Source organism: Poecilia mexicana, unplaced genomic scaffold, assembly GCF_051168715.1.
Source record: "Poecilia mexicana isolate PSO_F unplaced genomic scaffold, ASM5116871v1 scaffold_23, whole genome shotgun sequence".
Taxonomy (NCBI): domain Eukaryota; kingdom Metazoa; phylum Chordata; class Actinopteri; order Cyprinodontiformes; family Poeciliidae; genus Poecilia; species Poecilia mexicana.
Genome location: NW_028263392.1, coordinates 3,085,021 through 3,108,520, shown reverse-complemented (window position 1 = coordinate 3,108,520; position 23,500 = coordinate 3,085,021). Strand labels below are relative to the sequence as shown.

General features: G+C 38.7%; 2 protein-coding genes and 1 long non-coding RNA gene across 3 annotated transcripts; 1 reads left to right on the top strand and 2 right to left on the bottom strand.

The window, feature by feature from the left end:
- Positions 1–719: 719 nt before the first annotated feature.
- On the top strand, positions 720–2,971 carry LOC106908489 (fibrinogen-like protein 1). Its single transcript, XM_014974608.2, has 4 exons — positions 720–799; positions 1,192–1,309; positions 1,526–1,711; positions 2,565–2,971. Exons 2-4 carry the CDS (start codon positions 1,204–1,206, stop codon positions 2,858–2,860), a joined length of 588 nt encoding a protein of 195 aa, XP_014830094.2. The 5' UTR covers positions 720–799; positions 1,192–1,203; the 3' UTR covers positions 2,861–2,971.
- Positions 2,972–3,321: 350 nt separating this feature from the next.
- On the bottom strand, positions 3,322–12,695 carry LOC106912102 (NXPE family member 3-like). The gene is made up of 7 exons (XM_088003168.1): positions 12,085–12,695; positions 11,104–11,253; positions 9,873–10,286; positions 9,170–9,465; positions 6,356–6,426; positions 5,928–6,122; positions 3,322–5,859 (listed from the first exon to the last, which is right to left on the bottom strand). The coding sequence occupies exons 2-7, from the start codon at positions 11,242–11,244 to the stop codon at positions 5,306–5,308; spliced, it is 1,671 nt and encodes a 556-aa protein (XP_087859294.1). The 5' UTR covers positions 11,245–11,253; positions 12,085–12,695; the 3' UTR covers positions 3,322–5,305.
- Positions 12,696–15,370: 2,675 nt separating this feature from the next.
- LOC148152471 (uncharacterized) lies at positions 15,371–17,804 on the bottom strand. Its single transcript, XR_015762137.1, has 2 exons — positions 16,804–17,804; positions 15,371–15,534 (listed from the first exon to the last, which is right to left on the bottom strand). It is a non-coding gene; the product is annotated as an uncharacterized LOC148152471 (long non-coding RNA).
- Between the last annotated feature and the right edge of the window lie 5,696 nt (positions 17,805–23,500).

The window sequence follows — 23,500 nt, the reverse complement described above, 5'->3', positions numbered from 1 at the left end:
TTCGCTTGAGCTGAATTCAGCAATCTCAATACATTTGTACCTGACGTATTGCGATATGGTACTGTGATATGTGATACAGATTGTCTGGCTTTGTGGTGGAATGTTGAGTTGGCCTTTTTTGGTCGTAGTCACGCCCCATTTATCAGTCTTGAAGGCAGAGTGTGTCATAATCGAGTGGGAGGCAGCCAAGCGTTTAGCCAGGGTTGAAAAGATGCTGCCTCAGTTCAGAGGTTTGAGTTTTTCACTTTGGCCTGCAAACAGGTAAATATTTGAAGACAATATTAACCATTAATGCACCTACTTGTTGTTTTTCTAATAATGTTCACAGGCAAAATGGAGTTTATTAAAATGTAAAATTATATAATTAGGAGAAAATGATGGGTCTGTCTGACTGCCGTAAGTTCCTACTGGTGCTTCTGCTGGGCTGTTTGGTCCAAGCCAAGGTAAATATGTGGCTTTATTCTATTATATTTTGTGCAAAAAATATTTATTGTGTTTGCTGAACTGAGTTATATTGAATATCATAATTTGGAAATGGTTGTTTGCATGAGATCAAATTTGACGGTTTTTTGTTCTCTTGAAAAAGATAAAAAGGCGGACACCTGAAGGTAAGACGCCTTTGTTTATTGGTTGAAATGTAACATTTAAAGATTCAATTTAATGTTATTATAATCCTGATCTTGCTTTTGGTTTTATTCTTAATGCCAAAAAAGACTGCAATCAAATTAGGATCCAGAAACCACATTCACCCAGTGGAGTTTATGAAATCCAGCCAACAGGAACCAGTACTCTGATCAAGGTACCAGACACCACTGATTACAGTTCCAGTAATCAGTAAGAGCCTTAGTTCTCACTCAAAATGCCTGAAAACACTTGATGTATAATTTATTATTTAATGTAGTACAAAAATGTTTAAGATTTACCGATTTTTAAAAAAAAAAAATCATTTTCTATCAAATAATATCAAAATGTAAGCTCAGTTTCTTAATTTTAGTAAATTCAGCACTGATTTTCTCAGTATCAGCCAATACTAAACCTCAAATATCTGTATTGGTATTGAAAGTGAAAAAATTGATTGGTTATGTTTTAAAACAACCACAATCTATTTCTGCTTTCTAGTTTTGCGAAGAGAAAGATAAAAGAAAAGAAGTCTAACACATGCTGTGCTGTTTCCTGGACTTCCTTCCTCAGGTGTACTGTGAGATGCGTCAAACGGACGGCTGGATTGTGATCCAGAGGCGAAGTGGAGGAGTGGTGTCCTTTGACAGAGGATGGGCTCAGTACAGACACGGGTTTGGATCCCTGGCTTGTACGTGACTTGTCTCATATCTTTGTACAGTCAGTATTTTTGTGATTACACATTTCACCCAGTGGTAAATGACACGTCTCTGCATATTCGAATGCATCTTGATTTCTGCAAGGAAATGAGCTCTAGCTACAAGAGTCAAAAAATTGGTTTGTTTATTGGCAAAGATACTAGGAAGAACTGTTGAGAATTGTTTTATTTGCTCCTCTGATTCCTCAGACGACCACTGGCTTGGACTGGAGAAGATGCGCATGCTGACTAAGGACACAACCAAAGTGTGGACTTTGAGGGTGGACCTGTGGGATCATGGAGGTGGCCACGCGTTTGCTGAGTACAGAGACTTTAGAATCGGAGACGAGGGAACAGCTTATCGACTGCATGTTGGGACGTACAGTGGAGATGCAGGTAAGAGTCACTGGTTCTTTTCAGCCATTAGCACTCGTTTCCTTGTCTGTAGCAGAAATAAGTCTGTCAAGGTGACTTTGTCCGCACAAAGTTTGCTCAAGGTTATCGAAGACAAAAAGGCCCAAACAACCAATCAGAGCCAGGGGGAGGGTATTAGCACGGTCAATCACCCTAATGTATTCACTGCTCACAGCTCTCTGGTACACTACAGCTAATTCACCACGAAGTAGTCCACCATGAATGCTAAAGCTGTTTAGCATAGCCACAGATGGCGGCAGATAAACAGCTTTCCTGGAACATTAAGTTGTTTCTCTGTCACTAGCACATTTAGCTGTGTGCCCACGAGGTTGATTGGCCAAGACACTCTTCCTTGCTCTGACTGGTTGTTTTTGATCAGGAGTGGTCAAAACATTTCCTAGCACTGGGAGGAGGCAGAGGAGCTTGATTTTTTCACAGATTATCTGTCTCATATTATGCTGTTAGAACATGGTGACAATTTTAACATATATGTTTAAAACATATTTTTGTAAAAGTTACATACAGTAACTTTAGCGTTAGTTTAAGTTTAAAAGCTACATTTAGCTAAAACATGGGGCAGGGAGGGGTCTGACTGGCTTGCTTGTGGCCTTTGATTTGAGAATTTCCTCACTTTTCAACATGATGCCACTTCACAGAACCTCGCTTCAGAGAATCCAAATGATCCCTTTAGGTTTATACTGAGTGTGTGTAAAAACTGCTTTCTGATACATAATACAGTTTAAGATTGTATTGCTCACTGATCACAAAAAGTGATTGTTTTACTCCTACCCTCAAAGCTGAACACTTCATGAAAAGTTTCCGTCTCTTCACCCAGGTGACGCCATCCGAGGTGCCTACCCGGGCATTGACCAAAACGGCGCTGGCTTCAGTACCTTCGACCGCGACAACGACAACTGCTCCCCATGCATTCAGGGAGACATTGCTTTTGATAGCTGTACCGACAACCACGGCGGTGGCTGGTGGTACAGCAGCTGCGGCTCCGCTGCCCTGAATGGTGACTGGCACTCTTCAGACAACCCAATTTTCTGGGGGTCAGGCCTCCACTGGCTCACCTGGAAGCCAATGACTTATTCAGCGAAGGTCAGCAGGATGATGATCAAGTCTGGTTGATGACCTCTGCTTTATATCCATGTTCCAACTTTTATCATCTACTGGTTTTAAAGGTTAGGAAAAGAAGATGTAATGTGTGAAATGCTAAAAAAATAAATAGATTGACAAGTGGTTTTTTGTTGTGTTGTAGCATCACTTCTGAAATTACAATGGTTTATTAGGGCCATTGTAGGTAGAAAAAGGAAACAAAACTAAATTTCTGCCAAAAAAAAAAAAAAGGAAATTTTTGAGTTTGAAAAGTCAAACATTTGCCAGAAAAAAAACAAAAACAAAAAACGTTTGAGATCAGTCTCAGAAATTTTCCAGTAAAAAAGAGGAAATTTCTGAGTTTCAAAAGTTGAAAAATGTTCTCTTTATGACATAAAATGAAAAAAATAATCTTAAACTTTTTGAGTTTCGTCTTGTAAATTTTTAACTTTCTCAAACTTTCGCTTTTAAATAATAATAAAAAAAGAAAACAATTTGAGATTCATCAAAAAATTTCTTAGTTTTTAGAAACACAAAACCAGTTCATCCTACTGTCATAATATACCCGACCTCTGGATGAGTCAGATATTAATTTGTGTCACTGTCTTATACTGGCACTTTGTTTCCAGTGGTTCTTAACCTGGGTTTGATCGAACCCCCGGGGTTCGATGAGTCGGTCTCAGGGGTTCGGAGGAGCCTCTGCCGCGGAGGTAAAGACACACTGTGTAAAGTCGTGATGACGCCCCGTTTTGCCATCGCTTGCTCCAGAGGATCATGTTACAATGCTTAGCCAATCAGTGCTGCGGGAAGGAGTTCCACTCTCAGCATGGATTTGAACTTGTGTCTTTAATGGGGTATATACCACGAGAGGTGGTGACGTATTTCCGTTTGAATTTATTCCACATAGGTTGGTTCCGGGTCCTGCTTGTTCCTATTGTTCTTGGCCGAAGCTGCAAGATCTGTACCATGAAAAAGACGCAAAACTTAAAATATCTGTGAGCTGCTGGTACAACGACTGAGTTTTGTGGTGTGCCGTTGTTTCCAGTAATTAGTCGGCACCATCCAGTGCTTAGTTTTTTCATTTTCCAGCTGATATCAAGGCGACAGCGGACTGTAGCCAAAACTTAGCCACTACAGCTAACACGCAGTTTGTAGCTGCCTGCTATTTCAAAGCTTGAGGATATTGAAGATCCAGCATCAGAAATGGGAAGATGGGGGATATAAAGGGAGTTGTACGTGGTTCGTTTAGTGGAATAATTTGTTGGAGGAAAATAATGCCGGAGGAAATCCACTGCAACGGGAACAGGCTGAGAACAGAGGCAGCGATTCAGCACAAGGTAAGTCAATACGTGTGTTGATGTGCGTTTATGTTATATGGAGTATGAAATTATTTTTAGGCAACTCCTTAGTTTTTGTTTATGTGACAATTATATAAAATACATTTAACATGCAGTCGGAGCGATACCGAGCACGGTAATTTAAAAACAGCCGAGAGCAGCAATGCTCCAAACCACACAAGAAGTCAGTCAGATTAAGGTCCAAAACCTTCGCTTTACAGCCATTTAAGTGGCACCGACCCACATAAAAAAAACCCACAGAACAAATGGTGCAAATCACGTATTTCCCGAATCCCAAATATATGATTATCTACCTTTGCTGTTTCATAATTATTATCCACGTTAGAGTGAATTTTTCCACTTGACTGCTATAATCTGTTCTTGCGTTACACAACGTAATTTCTCTTTTTTTCTCTCTGAGATTCTGCTTAGAAAATGAGGTTATGAAGTTACATCCTCCTGCTGCTTTTTGTTTTTAAAATGGTTAATGGTTACTGTGGGCAAATCCAGCAAGGACCAAGTGAAAAACTCCATCTCTAACACAGAGTGACCTGTGCACCGGAAGCAGGCTATGTGGGAAAAAAAATGCGGAAGTGCTAAAACGGAAGTCCGTGGCATATACCCCATTACCAAATTCTATAGTCTAAATCTGCTCCTTAGTCGCATCTTTTCGGGGTTGGTACTGCCTCTAGTGGCGTGGAGGAAGTAATACAACTAATATAATTACATTAATAATCGGTGAATGCGCATATGAAACTGGGGGGTTCGGTACCTCAAAAAAGTTAAGAACCACTGGTTTAGACTGACACTGGTCATTTCTGTGCGATACTAGTACAAATTAACTCACATTGACCTCTTCACTGTCGTAGGAGACAACAGTTCAATCATTTTCTCAGCCAACATATGCTAATGTTGCTTTAGCAGGGGATGCTAGCTGTATCAGAATGAAATCTGGTAGGATTATTTCTGAACAAAACAAAACAATAACAGTTGTGTCAGAAAGGTTAGGTGGTCCTAAGCCGGAAGAAGTTTTTGAAACGCTACTGCCAACATTTTTCCCAATTCCAATCTCTATCGCCTAAAATCCATTTCTACTTTCCTCTAGGATCTTGAGGAGAAGTAGAAATGGAAGAAAACTCCTCTAAAAGTCAGCAACAGGACATACAAAAGATAAAAGAACATCAATCATATTCTTGACTATGTCAGACTCTGGATGGAGCTTGTGCGGAAGGTGATGGGCGAGGATCATCTCCCAAGCATCTACCAGTCGGACATTCGTTTTTCTGAATATTTCCCTCAGTATCTTATCCCGCTGCAGCGAAAACCAGTCACTATTGGTCAAGCTCTCATAAAGCGTCATCTCTTTTGGGTTCGCAGTCCGGATGACGACAGTGGTACCCGGAGCTCTGCTCAGAAGTCTCGCCACCGCTTTCCGAATATTCAGCAGACGCCTGATGTAGACCTCGACGGGGAAAGTGCTGAAGTGAGACCAGACACCGATAACCACAACGGTGTTGGTGCCTCCAATCACGCTGTCCAGTTCGTTGGCGACGTAATGTAGCTGGCTGACGGGCAAGCTGGCAAAACGGATGGGAGGACCGTGGCTGCGGAACGTCACTAAAATCTTGTTCACATAATCCAGCGCCATTAAAGGTCCACTTTGCTTTGAGGTTAGAAGGTCAAACTCCTTGAGATCTTAGAAGAGACACAACATGTTAGACTGAGCCGGTTTTAACCACTGAGAAATCTTGCTGGGGAGATACCTGGTAACGAGTTGGTTAAATATTCATACCACTGCCTCACAGTGGAGTCTCCATAGATGTGAACAGCTTTGCCTTTCAGACACTGGCTGATTGTACTGGAGTTAAACTGATGTACTCTGGTGCCATCTAGTGCTTGCCAGGCGCCCTTGTAGTAATAACCAGAGGGGCGGGCCTTGACAGTCATTCCGTTTCCATCTGGAGGATTCAGAAATAAAACAAAAAAATCATACATATTTAGCCGTCCTGTCAAGTAATAGCACTTTCACAAGCCTTATCTTGTAATTCTACTCAAAGATTGCTCAATTTAAAATCATAGTCACATTGTAAATAGGGACGTCGATCTTCTGAACTAGGAGAGAAATAATAAGAAACATGATAAAAAAAAAGCAAAAAAAGAAAAAGAAAAAAAGCTCAACCCTGGGGTTTACCTTTTGGATTTGGTAAAACATCGATATTTTCGGGTCCTGAGGCTGGAATGGAGACTTTCATATTGACACCACTAAAAACAAAACAGCAAGTAGCAATCATAATTACTGAATTTATCCACCAATTAGCAAATTATGAAACATCTACACCACTTATATTGCCATTAGATTTTATTTTTTTAGCTATACACTCTAAGTACCAATACCCTGCATTTATCAAAACAAAGCTATATAATACCTCATCCAAGAAAAGGATGAGGTATTATGACCATATATATATATATATATATATATATATATATATATATATATATATATATATATATATATATATATATATATATATATATATATATATATATATATATGTGATTAAACAGCATTCCTAAAAGCAAAACCTTCAGATATTGAATATGCCTGCATACACATACTGAAGTAGTAAGTGTGTCACAATAAGTGATCAATTAGTTGCATATAAATTAAAATGAGATTGATCATTTCCATTCTGATTATTGATATTTTTTTTAACGACAATTTCTTTAGCGACTTCAAAATCTACCGTTATTCATGCTTTCTGTTGTGTGTGGCTTTTATTTTTTTCTTATTTGTGTCTGGATGTTTATTTCCAGATATTTAAAATGTCTTTCAGTTCCACTGAGGAGTGTTCTGTACAAAAGTAAAGTTTTCATCTTTGAGTTTTCATCTTTGTATTGAAAAAGCAGTTTTTAAACAATTAAATAACTTCTTAACAATAATGAATCGCTTTGACTCCTTCCAGTCTGGTTTTCGTGCTCACCACAGCACGGAGACGGCCCTTGTAAAAGTGTTCAATGACATCCATATAAACACAGACCGTGGGAGAACCACAGTGCTGGTTCTGTTGGACCTCAGTGCAGCTTTCGACACTGTTGACCATGACATTTTACTGAATCGACTGGAGAGTTGGGTCGGACTCTCTGGTCCAGTGCTCAACTGGTTTGAATCTTACATAAAGAACAGGAATTTCTTTGTTTCAATTGGAAACTTCTCATCAGAGAGGTCAAAGGTCACATGTGGGGTACCCCAAGGCTCAATCCTAGGACCCCTTCTTTTCAATATTTATATGCTCCCGCTGGCTCAGGTTATAGCAGGAAATAGGATTAGCTACCATAACTATGCGGATGATACACAGCTCTACATCACGATGTCACCAGGTGACTCTGAACCCCTCCAATCACTGAACAGATGCTTAGATCAGATAAATGTGTGGATGGGCCAAAACTTTCTCCAGCTGAACAGAAACAAAACTGAAGTTATTATCTTTGGACCGAAAGAAGAGCGAACTAGAGTCAATGCTCAGCTTCAGTTATTACAACTGAAAACCAGGGATCAGGCCCGAAACCTGGGAGTAGTGATGGACTCTGACCTGAACCTTCAGAGCCACATAAAGACAGTCACAAAGTCGGCCTTCTATCACCTGAAGAACATCTCCAGGATTAGAGGACTAATGTCTCAGCAGGATCTAGAGAAACTCATCCATGCGTTTATCTTTAGCCACATTGATTACTGCAACAGCATCTTCACAGGTCTGACTAATAAATCAATCAAACAGCTGCAGCTGATCCAGAACGCTGCTGCTCGCGTTCTCACTAAAACCAGGAAGATAGAGCACATAACACCAGTTCTAAAGTCCCTACACTGGCTCCCTGTAGCTCAAAGAATAGACTTTAAAATACTGTTGTTAGTTTATAAATCACTGAACGGTTTAGCACCACAATACATTAAAGATCTGTTATTGCTGTACCAACCATCTAGACCCCTCAGATCTTCTGGTTCTGGTCTGCTCTGCATCCCCAGAACCAGAACCAAACGAGGAGAAGCAGCATTCAGTTTCTATGCACCACGGATTTGGAACAAACTTCCAGAAAACTGTAAAACAGCTGAAACACTGGGTGCCTTTAAATCTCAACTTAAAACCCACCTGTTTACAGTTGCTTATGGCAATTGATGCCTTCTATGTATTTGCGAGTGACTGGGAGTCATTGCGCGTATATAAAACCCTGTAAATTCTAGACTAACAGGTAACCAATTAATGCACAAAATCCGCGTAGGACAGCGAAAGTCCTAGCGCAAAATTTTCGCGAAACAGGCGGACGGAGCCTGGTGCTGCAAGGCTGGAGGCCTTGTCCTGTTAGGCTGTGATTTTATCTTTTCTTTTTATCTTTTTATTACTTTCTTTTTCTTTCTCACTGTTTAAAATTATGTAAAGCACTTTGAAATGCCTTGCTGCTGAAATGTGCTATACAAATAAAATTTGATTGATTGATTGATTGATTGAGAAGGAAAACTTGCAATATTTCTGTTGGAGCTGTTGGAGACAGCTTTTTATTTCTCTTTCTCACTGTTTGCGTTTTAATGATGTTTTTTTTTTTTTAACTCTTTCTCACATGCTATTTTTATTTTAATTATGTAAAGCACTTTGAAATGCCTTGCTGCTGAAATGTGCTATACAAATAAAATTTGATTTGATTTTTGATTTTTTTTTTTGATTATGCCTTCATCAATATTTCACCGGTAATTGAAAATTGCCTCAAAACAATGGTAGTTTATTGCAAACATTTCTGGGGCAATTTATCGTCCAGCAACATTTGTTAGTGTGGCAAGCCTGAGAAGAAGTCATTGAAATTGGGTGAAAGCCGCAGGTGGAGCGGAATGAGGCGTTTTCACAGCTAACAGCTGCGAAACTTTTGCTCTACTTGAGTAGCCGTAAAATAATTTATGTATTACCTTTGTGTTTATGTTTAACATTTTTTGCACCTAATTAATGAAGTACCGTACCACTGAAAGAGCTTCTCCTCGGTGGACTGAAGGTTTTGTCTGAATCCTCCTTTGGCGTGGCTGATCCTGGCATCACAATCCAATTTGTGTGGCTTGAAGCAGAACCATGGCTCACCCGTCCTGAGGTCAGTGTACTTGCAGAAGTTCTGCTGGGTTCCGGTAAGGCACACATTACAAGTGGTGGTTTCACTGACCGAGCCTGACTGAAACAGACTTTTAAAATAGATTCTGTCAGGCTGCTCCTCGGTCAATCTTTGCAGCACTGTGACTGCTTCGCTGGGATGAACTAGGACTACCTGTTGGGGAAAAAACAGAAACTTTCACACACACAGGAAAAAAAAAAAAACCTTTGTCAAGAGTGATTTTAGAACTTTTAAGTAAGCTAAATGACGCAACAATCCTAAATAGTATAAAATTTACTAGTCACAACACTTAACTCTGACAGTTAACTGGTGTTTGAGGAAACGAAGTATCAACATATACATATATTCCACCAACATTACGAAACATACAGTATATACCATCAAATAAGGATTTGTCAGCCCGGACGGTTATGGAAATTGATTAACTCTGTCGCAGTCTCTTGGATCTAGTATTATAAACTATCTTCTTACATCCTTCTGTATGCTTGGCAAATGAAAATTGAGCTTATGAAGTTTTAACCAAATATATTTATTTACCCTTAAAAGTTAGGGTTACTTACCTCAACTTGTGCTCGTCCTTCCCAGAGCAATGAAAAAAAGGCGGAGTAGGAGCCGTTGCGATGGTCCACCACATGTCCTGCCACCCCAGCGTGAAAAGTACTGTTGTGAAGCCGAGCCAGCAGAACATCTCCTCCAGACTTCTTAGGACGGCCGTGGAAGTCTCTGATTCTTATGGAAACCTGCAGCTGATCCCCAACTTGCCAGTTTCCCCTTCCGGTCCTCGGGAGAATGGTGAAGCTGCTCTGACGGGGATCACTGGTGTCATTCAGGGAAAAGTTCGACTTTAAGGACGGCGTTTCAGGCCACAAAATGACGTCTCTTAGTGAGTCAAAGACCAGAAGCTCCTCAGGTGAGAGCGAATCAAAGGAGCAGGTGCTGACCGGCTGGGCGGTCGGCTTCAAACTGACTTTATTCTGGAAGGGAAACGTTTTGCAGTTTATATGTAAAACAAATGGATAGGCCTTCATATTTTTGACCAGTCTAATTTAAAGTTACACCAATCATTCTCAGGTGATGCCAGTATTTCAGCCGGCATTTCAAATTTATAAAAGTTATCCTTTTTGAAATGCTTAATTTAAAAGATCCAGTTGAAATCTTACGTTTCAACTGGACGTTAATTTTTTAAAAATATTGGAGTCTTGTCCATCTCATGCATCTTACTGTTTAAAGAAATAGCAGAAAGAGCAGCATCCTAGAATCTGCTAGCCTTAATCAGCAGCATAAGCATTGCCTTTCATGACTGCATAATTACAAAAATCAACAAGCATGGCTAATCTGACAAAGGACAAAAACTCCATCTACACAAGAATATGACATCAGATTTGCAAACACTTGCCAAAAAAGAAACGCAATTGGCAAATCAGCATGCCCAGCTCAACTGTCAAACATGGTGGTTTTACAACAACAGCAACCTGGCAACATGTAGTAATCCAATCTACAATGACCTGCTCTTCATGCCACAGCAATCTAACATCACATGAGAGACCTCAACAGGACGACAATGAGGGCGTAGAAGAGCAAACCTCAAACAAAACCGCAAGAAAAAGTTGTTCCAATGACCCAGTTAAAGCCAAGACCTCAATAGAGCTGATATTTCAAAACCTTCATGTTCAAGAGTGTCATGCTAAAATTTCTGCAACTTGACTAAAAATGACTAAAGTTAACCACCAAAAATAAAGCTACGTTAGCTAGCGTTGCTTTGACTTCAGTTTAGATCAAAAGAATGCTCACCGTTGGTTTGACAGACGTCCAATCAATGTTCCTTTTATACAGCAACAACAGTAAGATGCTGCAAAGCGTGAACAGGGCGATGGAGCCGTACTTCGAAGGCCTGAATGGCCTACAAATGCCTCCTTTCATTAGGGACGACATTTCCTGGTGCTGAAATAAAGAAAAAACAGAGAAAAAAACCCGAGAGGGTTACTCGCTGACCAACCTTGACCAGTCATACACAACTAAATCTGCAACAAAGGTCACCTAAAGACAATATTTAACACTCAAGGTTCAATGTGTTACCAAATATCACTTCATTTTTACATAATGTGCTAGAAGCACAGCTTTGATTACATATTTACATTTCTTTGGAGAATGGTGTTGCAACCTGGTGTCTTTGTCTTGACTGGAGAAAAAAGGTTAAGCTTAACTCAGTTTAGTCCCTAATTCAAAGCAGCTATTGATACATTACAATCATCAATCTGTATCAATCAATCACTATGTCCAGTTACAGAGCGTCATCAACCGTCCTGGAGTTGGGACTTGTCTCAGCACATCGTAAGGATGACTCAGAGGCCAAGATGAGGAACTCTAAGAAGTTTCACTGTAAGTTTTGACTCTGTGCCCGAATTGGTCTCAACTATTTCTAAACAGCTGTGGACTTCCTCTGAAACAGGCTGCTTCCTCAAACAGTCGCACTCAAACTACAATTACTAAGGCATTCTGGGTAGCTAAGTAATAGAACTAAGTAACTGACTAAACATGTAACTGAAATATTTCAAGAGCAACATGTTTAATCATTGCAAAAGTAAATTTGCAATTGCATTTATGAAGCTCAGTTTATGTCAAAGCTCAATGAATACCAGTTTCCTCTGCAACTAAGATTGTGTAGTCTAAATTTATAAAAACCTTTTTACTTTTTACAAATTTACTTAGTTAATTTGGGTTACCTGGACGTCACGACGATCAAAATTACAAGGCTTGAACTATTTCACTCACCCACAGGATGGAGCAACGCTGGCACAGGTTTTAGTTTAGAACTGAGATTACATGCACCACAGGCAGAAATATCATTTTCAGGGTCTGGCAGACCACCCACTAATATTTTAATCCAGTTTCATCTTGTCAACGGAAGCAACTCATCTCATCATGTTCTAGTTCTCAGAAGCATCTGTTTTTTTCATCGGCAAGGAGGAAGAAAGGAACAAAAAAAGAAAAAGAAAAAAAAAGTGTGAGCGAAAGCAATGTACGTCATAGATGGAGGGCCATTGCTCTGCAACTTTTAGATGTGCCTCTGCTGCACCAAACCTGAATAGAATAATTATTTCATTAGCAAAGCTCTGGAGAACTTACCTACACAAGAAGGCAGTAAGTAAGCCATTTCATTCCAGTGTTTTGTATCAGTGGCACATCTAAAAACTGCAGGACAGCGTCCCTTGAGGACTGGAGTTTGACACCCCTGCTTATACGTGAACAAAACTGAAGGTGGTTTCCGATTGCAGCTTCTGATTCAAGAAAAAGACTAAAGGGGAATTTCACCTAATTTTTCCACTACCTTAAACATCTTTAAGTTAACAAAAACACTGCAACACCTAGACTCTTCAATCCTGGACCGGATTATTCTGCTCTAATAGCAGAATATTTAAAACCAACTTTGTGAAATCTTTATCCGACTTGTGAAACTTCGATAAAGGGTGATTTCATCCTGTTTTTGCATGTAAACCACACCAGATCTTGCTTCACTTCCTGTCCTAGACTCTCCAAGCCCGTGTTGAGTTATTCTCAACTAACAGCATAATATTTAAAACCAAGAGTAGGATTTGTGAACCTTTATGGAAATTGTGATAAATGTTTCACAAATCACAAACATGGTTTTAAATATTCTGCTGTTAGTTGATAATAATCCAGTCCAGGTTTAAAGAATCTAGGTGTTGTAGTTTTATAACTAGAGTAGATAAAAAATGCTGAAGGTCATGAAAAATTAGGTGATATTGCCCTTTATTGAAGTTTTGCAAATCAGATGAAGGTTTCACGAATCACAAAGTTGGTTTTAAAGATTCTGCTATTAAAGCAGAATAATCCAGTCCAGGATTGAAGAGTCCAGGTGTTTTTGCTGAAGGTAGTGAAAAATTAGGTGGTAACAACGTTTTATCGAAAAACCTTTCCACATTTTGGCAGCAACTCCCCTAGATAGTATTTACTGAAGATGTGTCCAGTCATTCTAAAACATTTTTAAATAGTATCAATAGTTGTTTTCTATCTGTTCTATTTGTTGTTCCTTTCTATTTTAAGTTCACAATTATTCTTACTACTAAAATATCTCAAAACGTGTTCATTATTAATTCCACGGGCTGTCAACATTCCTATGTTATCCCAATACTTGTCAAGTCTCCGGTTTTTTATTTTTTTCTGGGAAACGATTGTATTTACCTCCCTCTCCCGCCTCGCTCCCGTATTAGTATTTCCCACAAATATTCTCCCTCCCCGCTCATGTTACATGCGTTACTCCCGACCCGCCTCTCACGTTAGCTTCCCTTCCTCCCCGCCTTTACATTTTTCTAAAAAATGTTTTAGAATGACTAGACACATTTCAGTAATACCATCCGTGACGTTACTGTGTGGTAATTAACATATCGGGCTTACGCACTTTTTAGTTTTTGTTGTCGTAGTTTTTCCCGTTCCGTCTCGTATGCGCTTTTCTCGAACTCGCGCTATTTATAATCTCGGTGGAGAGTGGCGGGCCAAGGAAGACTGAGGAATTTCATTGGATAAGCCCAATGTCCTTCAATGACATCAACCAATGGGCGGTTTTATATATATATATATATATATATATATATATATATATATATATATATATATATATATATATATATATATATATATATATACACCTCCCTCCGCCACACGGCGGTCGTGTGTGTGTGTGTGTGTGTGTGTGTGTATATATATATATATATATATATACACCTCCCTCCGCCACACGGCGGTCGTGTGTGTGTGTGTGTGTATATATATATATATATATATATATATATATATATATATATATATATATATATATAAAACACACACACACACACACACACACGACCTTACCGCCTTACCGCCGTGTGGCGGAGGGAGGTAAAAAAAAAAAAATTCCCCTCTCACCCTCAGTGGGTGGTCTCTTTCATCCTCTGAGCTCGGGTCCCAGAGGCCTGGGAGCTTGAGGGTTCTGCGCAGTATCTTGGCTGTGCCTAGAACTGCACATTTCTGGACTGAGATGTCTGATGTTGTTCCTGGGATCTGTTGTAGCCACTGCTCCAGTTTGGGGGTGACTGCCCCGAGGGCCCCGATGACCACAGGCACCACTGTGGTCTTCACCTTCCAGGCCTTCTCCAGTTCCTCTCTGAGGCCCTGGTATTTCTCCAGTTTCTCATGCTCCTTTTTCCTGATGTTGTGGTCACTTGGTATTGCTACATCCACCACAACGGCTTTCCTCTGTTCTTTATCCACCACCACAATGTCCGGTTGGTTCGCCATTACCATCTTGTCTGTCTGGTATATATATATATATATACATATATATATATATATATATATATATATATATATATATATATATATATATATATATATATATATATAGATATATATATATATATATATAGATATATATATATATATATATAACACACACACACACGATATATAACACACACACACACACACACACGACCGCCGTGTGGCGGAGGGAGGTATATATATATATATATATATATATATATATATATATATATATATATATATATATATATATATATATATATATATATATATATATACAGCCACTTATACCCTGGACAGAAATTGAATGCAGCTTTTTTTTTTGTTCAAATTGTCAACCACAGTGACGGGTGCGTTGCTCCTATTTACACGCCACTTCGTACTTTTACCCGCATTTGGCCAATGGCGGGTGCCAATTTCCACCCCTGTTTCACATACCGGTAATTGTTGCGATATGAGCCATTGTTCAATACCTGAGCGACGTTTGTTGTGAATATCTTGACATATTCACAACAAACGTCTGACAAACGAGGTAATTAGTCCGATTTTGTCCTTTATATTATACTTTCAGAAATTACACCTCAAATTTTAAATAACAGGTGAGCAAAGAAAAAAACTTAAAGAATCTCGAAGTATAAAAAGCAAAGTCAGACGGACCAATGAACTTAGAATCGTGACGGCAGCCATTGTTGTTGTGGACAGCAGCTGGTCTCTTAGTGTAAAATCTTTAAATCTCTTCTTCTTGGGGCTTTTCCTGACAACAGTGTCCCTAGTTGACTTGCCTTGAGTCTCTGAAACCACATGATGAGCATGCTTCTTCCATGACTGCAGCCTTGTGGTGAAGCAACAGGATCTTTCTCTTTCAAACTGCTTACAGTGAAGCCTGTTTTGTTTTTTTCCCTAAGAAAAAAAAAGAAAGAAAAAACTTTAAAGTTAAACTGAAGCACATTTTTTCACTCAACATTGAAAATGAACAGCTGTGAGAATGTCTCAGCTCACAACCCGTGGCCAGAATAACCGCTGGCATTACAAACAGAACGCATTGCATGTTTCAATAATCACAGCGTTAAGCTATGTTTTAAAAAGATCATCCTTATGTTGTTTCACAATTTGACTCAGACATGTTGCACCAAGATGGACTTCAGTGAGTCAGTCTGAAAAGCTTTGCGATCACAAAACATTTCACAAACCTCTGATCCTTGCTTGCATTCAGTTGCCGAAGAGTTAAACAACAACAACAGAAAAAAACGAGACCGTCGCTAACTTTGTAGACCAAATATAGTGTGAACAAGCTTGAAAATAACTGTTTATGTAATGCTTAGTTTCAAATTCATTTGAACGCACCACTGAACAAAGCTGCACAGCAAGACTGAGATGACTCACTCACATTCTCACTAATAAGATACACGTCACACCAGTTGTACAGTCGCTACACTGGCTCCCTGTGGCTCAGAGAATAGACTTTAAAATACTGTTGGTAGTTTATAAATCAGTGAACGGTTTAGCACCACAATACATTAAAGATCTGCTGTTATTTTATCAACCTCTCAGGTCTTCTGGTTCTCATTCTGTTCTGCATCCCCTGAACCAGCACCAAACAGCTTCTATGCACCACAAATCTGGAACCAACTTCCAGAAAACTGCAAAACAGTCGAAACACTGAGTTCCTTTCAAATCTAAACTAAAAACCCACTTGTTCAGAGTTGCTTTTGAAACATAAAAGACAAAGTTTTATATGTAACAATGGCACTTAACAATTGTTGACTGTGTTTGACAACTTCTTTTGAGCTGCCTTGTTGCTGAAATGTGCTACACAGATAAACTTGATTGGTTGATTTGTTGCAACCTACAAATACCCGGGATCAATAATTGAGCTCGCCTTTAATGTGAACACTGATCGATTCTGTAAGAAGGGGCAGCAGAGGCTTTTTGAGTTGGTGCTTGCATGCTTTGTTTTTAACACCGTCTGTGTATTTTTCATGGTTTTGTGTGCTTTGAAATGCTTGGCTGGAAAACATATGTTTCCCTTTGAGGGAACAATAAAGGAACTGAACTGATTCCTCTAACAGTGAAAGTGCACATATTAGACACGTACCATGCTAAAGTAAAGCAGTAGTACATGATCATTCCAATGCAAATAAGTCATTTTTAAAATCATCTAAAAGACACCTTACAGCACGGGGTCCCTCTCCTCACATTGAGCACCTTAATCCAGTCTTGATGAAACATCAGATGTATTTCCTTGTTCCAAAGGAGCCATCAACTCAGAGGAGGTGAACCGACGAATGGGAAGAGCAGTCCTCCTCAAGGCGTCCTCATCTTTGACACAATGTTGTTTCTTCCTCTTCAGCCTGGCTTCCAAATCCCACAGCATGTTTCATGAAGAGTTGGCAAACAGATTGCAACAGAGCAGACAAACCCAACCTTTGCCTTGCCTTATCGCCTCGCGAAGGCCAGGAAAAAGTGTTGGGGAACATGGAAGGCTGAAAATAGCTTGAAACAAAATAAAAAGGTGATGTTTTTTTTTCACTTTTAGATTTCAGTTGGAAAAAAGAAGAAAAAAATCCATTGGAGAGATATTCACATCTTGTCGCATTAACTGTAAAGCTCAAGCGATTTGATTATAATTCATCCAGATATCTAAAGGTTCTTCTAGTCGTGTTGTGATTAAAACAGCGTATCTTCTACAGTCATGGCCAAAAGTTTTGAGAATGACACAAATATTATATTTTCACATGATCTGCTGCCCTCTGGTTTTCATGTGCATGTCAGATGTTTTCATCACATGCAGAAATACAATTGCAGTCATATGAGTAACAAAAGCTTTTATTGACAGAATGAGTTAATGCAGCAAGTCAATATTTGCAGTGTTGACCCCTCTTCTCCAGGACCTCTGCAATTCTCCCTGGCATGCTCTCAGTCAACTTCTGGACCAAATCCTGACTGATATCAGTCCATTCTTGCACAATCAATGCTTGCATTTTGTCAGAATTCCTAGATTTTTGTTTGTCCACCCGTCTCTTGATGATTGACCACAAGTTTTCAATGGGATTAAGATCTGGGGATTTTCCAGGCCATGGACCCAAAATCTCTATGTTTTGTTCCTTGAGCCAGTTAGTTACCACCTTTGCTTTATGGCAAGGTGCTCCATCATGCTGGAAAAGGCATTGTTCATCACATTCTGGTACCATTCTTTATTCATGGCTGTGTTTTAGGCAAGACTGTGAGAGAGCCGACTCCCTTGGCTGAGAAACAACCCCACACATGAATGGTTTCAGGATACTTTACAGTTGGCATGAGACGAGACTGGTGGTAGCGCTCACCTCGTCTTCTCCGAACGAGCTGTTTTCCAGATGTCCCAAACAATCAGATAGGGGATTCATCGGAGAAAATGACTTTACCCCAGTCCTCAGCAGTCCACTCTCTGTACCTTTTGCAGAATATCAGTCTGTCCCTGATGTTTTTCCTGGAGAGAAGTGGTTTCTTTGCTGCCCTCCTTGAGACCAGGCCTTGCTCCAAGAGTCTCCGCCTGGTTCACAGAAGGGGAACAATGATGCCAAGCACCAGCCTCTTTTTAAAGTGTCCAGTGGTGTCATTCTTACTTAATCATGACAGATTGATCTCCAGCCCTGTCCTCATCAACACCCACACCTGTGTTAATGGAGCAATCACTGAAACGATGTTAGCTGGTCCTTTTAAGGCGGGGCTGCAATGAAGTTGAAATGTGTTTTGGGGGATAAAGTTCATTTTCTAGGCGAATATTGACTTTGCAATTAATTGCTATTAAGCTGATCACTCTTTATAACATTCTGGAGTATATGCAAATTACAATAATAACAACAATACGTCTTAATGTGTGTGAGACAAGAATGTAAGACAACCTTCCTTTATTTTATTTATTTATTATTATTATTATTATTATTATTATCTTAACCCTGAATGGGTTAATAAAGGAACCTGGACTTCATTAACACATCAGAAGAGCTACAGGTTGAGAACATCCACACTTAAGCTTCATTGAAAAGGAGACACAACTGAGTTACCTTCTTTTTCTTTCTGTTGTCCTTTTTAAAACCGATTTCATGTAGTTTCAGGAGAAAAACAAAATATATATTTTTGGTTTTTATGAAACCAAACACATCAACACAAATCAACCCCTGAACTGACTCACACCTTTTGTAGTGAATATAATAAAAAGTACCTTTTTTTTCTTTTTAAAATAAAGAAAACAAGAAACAATGCCTTGGAGAAGTTTTAATATCTTGCTATGTTGGTTGTCAGCATACTTGATTGGGATTTGGGATACAAATGCAATGCAATGTTATTGTTAATATGTAATAAACATTTCGGTGTATAAGTCAAATTTAACCTCTGAAATAAGCCTTTTTTAAAGATTATGATTTATCAAGATGCACCAGTATATTTTATTTATTTATTTTTATTTTATTTTATCCTCCTCTGGACTGACTCATTATACTGTCATTGAATTGTTCTGTAAAAACATATTTGGGTAAAAAAAACATTTCTTAAATGTGCTTTTTTAAATTATCCCTCTTGTATTAGTGTGGGATATTGTTTCTGAGACTAGAACTAAACTTCATTGTTATTATACCATGATATATAAAATCACAGAGGGAAAGGTGGGTTTACTTTTTCAGTTCCAACTGGGGAAAAGAAAAAAAAAAGCAAACTTTACTCTCTTAATGTGGTTTGGAGCAAAGTTTCTCCCATCAAAACGTTTCTCTCTCCATTCCTGACTGAATGTAACAATGTCTTATCGTTTTCTGAACATCGAGTTAAAAACGGGGATCTTACCTGAAGACTGTGAGCGGTTTTCGAAACTCTCCCTTGTTGTAAGTTTATCTTCTCTAAAACAGGGAAGTTCTGCAGTCAAACACCGGCTGTTGGTCGATGCGTTGCAGTTGGTGCCACCTGTGTGTTATTAACTCCTTGGGTTTCCTTCCTCTGTGCATGTTTGTCTTTGTTCTTTTTATGAGTGCTCAGTTTTTTCTGCTGAATTCAGGGTCAGAGTGTTCTCATGTCGTACCACTGGATCACGGCCACGCTTTGGGTAAAGTGTTACAATGTAGGAGGCAGAAAGATGAACAAAAGACGGAACAAATGGAACAAACTTTTCATTGTTGGAAATGAAAAGTCAAAATTTAACACTTAGTATCTTTGTCTTATTTTCAGCCATGAACTCACACTGTTAGAACAAAAATTATCGTTGCTCTTATTAATTAATTTTTTTTTTTGAAGTACAATTGATACACTTTGTACAGGTCATTCAGCAGGTTTTACATAGCTAGGTTTCATCATAACCATTTTGCACATTTCCTCTTCTTTAGTATGCTTCACTTAGTTTTGTTTTAGTCATCAAGAATCCACAACATACAGAATCCCACTTCTACTGAACCCATCAGAAAACTAAGCTTCTTAATCCTGTTTTGAAATATTTTCATTTCACATCAATTACAGAGATTCGGTCAGACCAAAGTTTTCAAGTACATCATACAGTTTTTTGGCACCTCTGTCTTTGGGTTCGTCATCATGGATGTTGAAGTCTCCCACAATTACCAAACAGTCATAACATTCACACATTCGCACAGTGAAGGTCTGAACAGCTGTCCTACAGCAGACTAATAGGAGTGAGGCTGACATTCCAGAGCCTCATTTGGTCTCCAGGACCTTCCAAAATCACAACTTTACCAAAGCTAAAAGGTAAAGCTATATTGCTATAATTGTTAGAATATTGATTAGTGGGCAAATAAGTAGCAGCAACTGTACATGAAAATGGATTTTTCATTTAAAAACTATCAACACGAAAAAAAAAAACCTCTACACCAAAACTGTCAGCAGATGGCAGCATTGCCCAATGAATATTACTTTTTATTTATTTCCCACAAAAGTTTTAGAGTAAGAACAGAAAACCCACGTCTACCTGTTTTATCCTAAGGAAATAAATAAATAAAACTCCAGTTGTCACAAACCTGATAATAACACTCATGTAACAAACTCAGACAAACCTTATGAGTGAGGTTTGGGGGGTTGTTACAGTGGCTTAACACCTCTGTTAGAAATACCATTACATTATTATTATTTAAATATTTTGTATTTTGCAATATGACATGTATTGGAAAAAACAAACAAACCTCAAAATCCTTTTGGACCTGCATCAATGTTTTCTATGGCAGTTCTCTGCTGTTGCATAACTTGACTATTTGCTCATGTCAGTCAGAATAAACTAGGCTGCTGAACAGCCACTGCCTTTGAAACTGATAGTCTTTATTTCACTGCTTGAGTCACAACAAACTCAACAGACACAAAATGAAAGAGCTACTAAAGCCACATTAGCAGCATTGAATTAAGTCTCCTGTTTGTTGTGCATCTCTGCGTAGTGCAGCAGATTTAACTCATCATGCAGGGCCGGTCCAAGGCTGTATGAGGCCTTGAGCAGAATTTGATTTAGGGGCCCCTTTTGTTGCTAAAAACATCAGCACCTCTAACAGATGCATTGGGAATAGTTTAATTGGCCAACCTAAAAAGCAATCAGTTACAATTACAATTTAGTAAATTGTATTTGTGAACAATCAGAGCTCAAACTTAAAGATTAAACTTACAGCATCACATTGTAGCTAGGGTAAGAAAACAATCTAACTATGAATATTGTTCTTTGAACTTTTACAAAGTAAACTTGCCAGCTCCTTAAAATCTTACATTTAAATGTTAAACAATTTAAAATATTTTATGTAATTTGAATCAAATTGAAAATCGATTTGTAAATTGAATCAAATTTAGCAGCATTGACTATCTCAATAAACAAGTGTTACATTCATGTATATGTGGTCTGTGTTAAAATATTAGCATTTATGGCGCCCCTGAAGCCCTGGGGGGCCTGATGGAGCTGCTAACCTAATTTGGATTAAACAAAAGTGCAAATAATTGATATTCTTTTTAATTGTATATTTTGATTTGTTGTTTTTAAGACTAGTTGTGGGTTTAAGTAGTGTTTCACTGACTATGTGTTCCCGTAACGTATAATTACCAAGTGATATTTTAAAATGTCCTGTCACCTTAACATCTTTTAATACAAAAACACAGAGGACCGCCTCAGCACCCCAACCACCGGGCTTAGCAGGTTTCCTGGGGGAAACCCTGAAGTGAAACCCAATAATTCAGATGATGAAGTAAATTATCAACAAAACAGAAGATTAAGTCAATTTTGCAAACAAATGATTGAAATAGACCGTTACCAAGGAGTTGAGGAATCCACCACTGAGTTGAAAGCTTTGGAGATTTCTTCAAAGAGTTGGGATTGACCAGAACATGTCTGTAAGTCACATAATGCTGAGTAAGCAGTATGTGACGTAACATCGACGTGCGCATGCGCATTACCATAAGGCATGCTGGATTGATGGGTATGACAGATAGTCACAACACCTGTTCGAAATGAATAAACTATAAACCTATCGTCTATAAACATATCTTTTAGGAATAAATCTGCTCCACCAGAGAATTAAAAAAACATTTTTCTGAATATTTTTTGATTATTATTATTTTCCTAAAAACATAAACAAGAAAGGCTTAGCCTGGCGGTGGTGCTAGTAAAGGATGGCGGGCTGCCAGGCCTATAATACACTGGGGGAAACTGTGCACTTCTTTTTGTTTTTTTAGAACTTACACTTTTATTATTTTTACAGAGCAATTATACAGCCATACATCAGTAGTACATAACACAAGTGATGACAATATGAAGTTTTCCAGAAAAAAAAAAAAAAAAAAAAAAAAACATCTTAGCATGACATCTTGCAACCTCAGCATCACATCTGTAGACTTATCACCATACAAACCTAAAATAAAGATACACTTTGGGTGTGACAGCTAAACACCATATTCCAAAAGACATTTACATCAACAGAGCTTCTGTTGGCCCCTAACGCATGCTAAAAGTAGTTTTTTGAAGTCTTAATGAATAGGTTATTTTTCCATTTGATACAATTCCCTTACTTTTCGAACCCATAAGTCGTAGGAAGGCGGTTCCAATTGCATCCATCTGATTGTAATGCATTTCAGGGCTGCTGTAAAAAGGACATTTGACAGATATACTTTTGCCCGTCCTTGCAAACCATCTGGTATTACACCAAGTAACGCAACTGTAACATCTTTTGGTATAACTTCCGGAAAGATATGGTTTATAGCCCTGTACACCTCATCCCAAAAGTTTTGAAGTTTGGGGCATGACCAAAAAATGTGTGTATGATTGGGGACCGCTGGCCCACAGTTTCTCCAACACAAACTTGGTATTTTAGGATCCATCTTAGCAACTACATCTGGGGTCCTGAAATATCTGCTAATAATTTTCTATTTATTTCCCGCCACATAAATGAGTTTGTAACTCAATGTGCTTCAATCCAGACTCCCTCCCATGTTTCGTCAGAAATTATTTTGGTCGTCTCTGCCTCCCATCTTAGTTTTGTCTAAGTGGTTTCGTTAAGGTTCATTGACAGAAACACCCTATATAACTTTGCCATCAATTTTTTATCCCCTCCCCTTTCTGGAAATGGATTAGGAGGATTTCTATTGGTGTAGCATTTGGTACCATTTCCCAGTCCCTGTGTGTAGACAAAAAAGAGAGCAACTGTAAATATCTAAAGAAATCACTTTCTGGAGATGAAAATTCCTACATAACTCTTTAAATGACATAAGGTTATTCCTGTCGATCAACTGATGAAGAAATGTAAGCCCGTTCAGCCCATTTAGAAAAATTTTTGTTTAAGAGATTGGGTGTGAAAGATTTCTATGTTCAGTGCTTGTTAATATTGATAAACTTCTTGGTAGCTTGAAAGAAATACGTACTTTGTTCCAA

Coding starts and splice junctions, on each gene's coding strand:
- LOC106912102 (XM_088003168.1), bottom strand. CDS start 11,244: ATGTCGTCCCTAATGAAAGGAGGCATTTGTAGGCCATTCAGGCCTTCG. Junction 9,466..9,872: donor AAGGACGAGCACAAGTTGAG/GTAAGTAACCCT, acceptor TTTCCCCAACAG/GTAGTCCTAGTTCATCCCAG. Junction 6,123..6,355: donor TGTTTTACCAAATCCAAAAG/GTAAACCCCAGG, acceptor TGAATCCTCCAG/ATGGAAACGGAATGACTGTC.
- LOC106908489 (XM_014974608.2), top strand. CDS start 1,204: ATGCGTCAAACGGACGGCTGGATTGTGATCCAGAGGCGAAGTGGAGGA. Junction 1,310..1,525: donor CGGGTTTGGATCCCTGGCTT/GTACGTGACTTG, acceptor CTGATTCCTCAG/ACGACCACTGGCTTGGACTG. Junction 1,712..2,564: donor GACGTACAGTGGAGATGCAG/GTAAGAGTCACT, acceptor CTCTTCACCCAG/GTGACGCCATCCGAGGTGCC.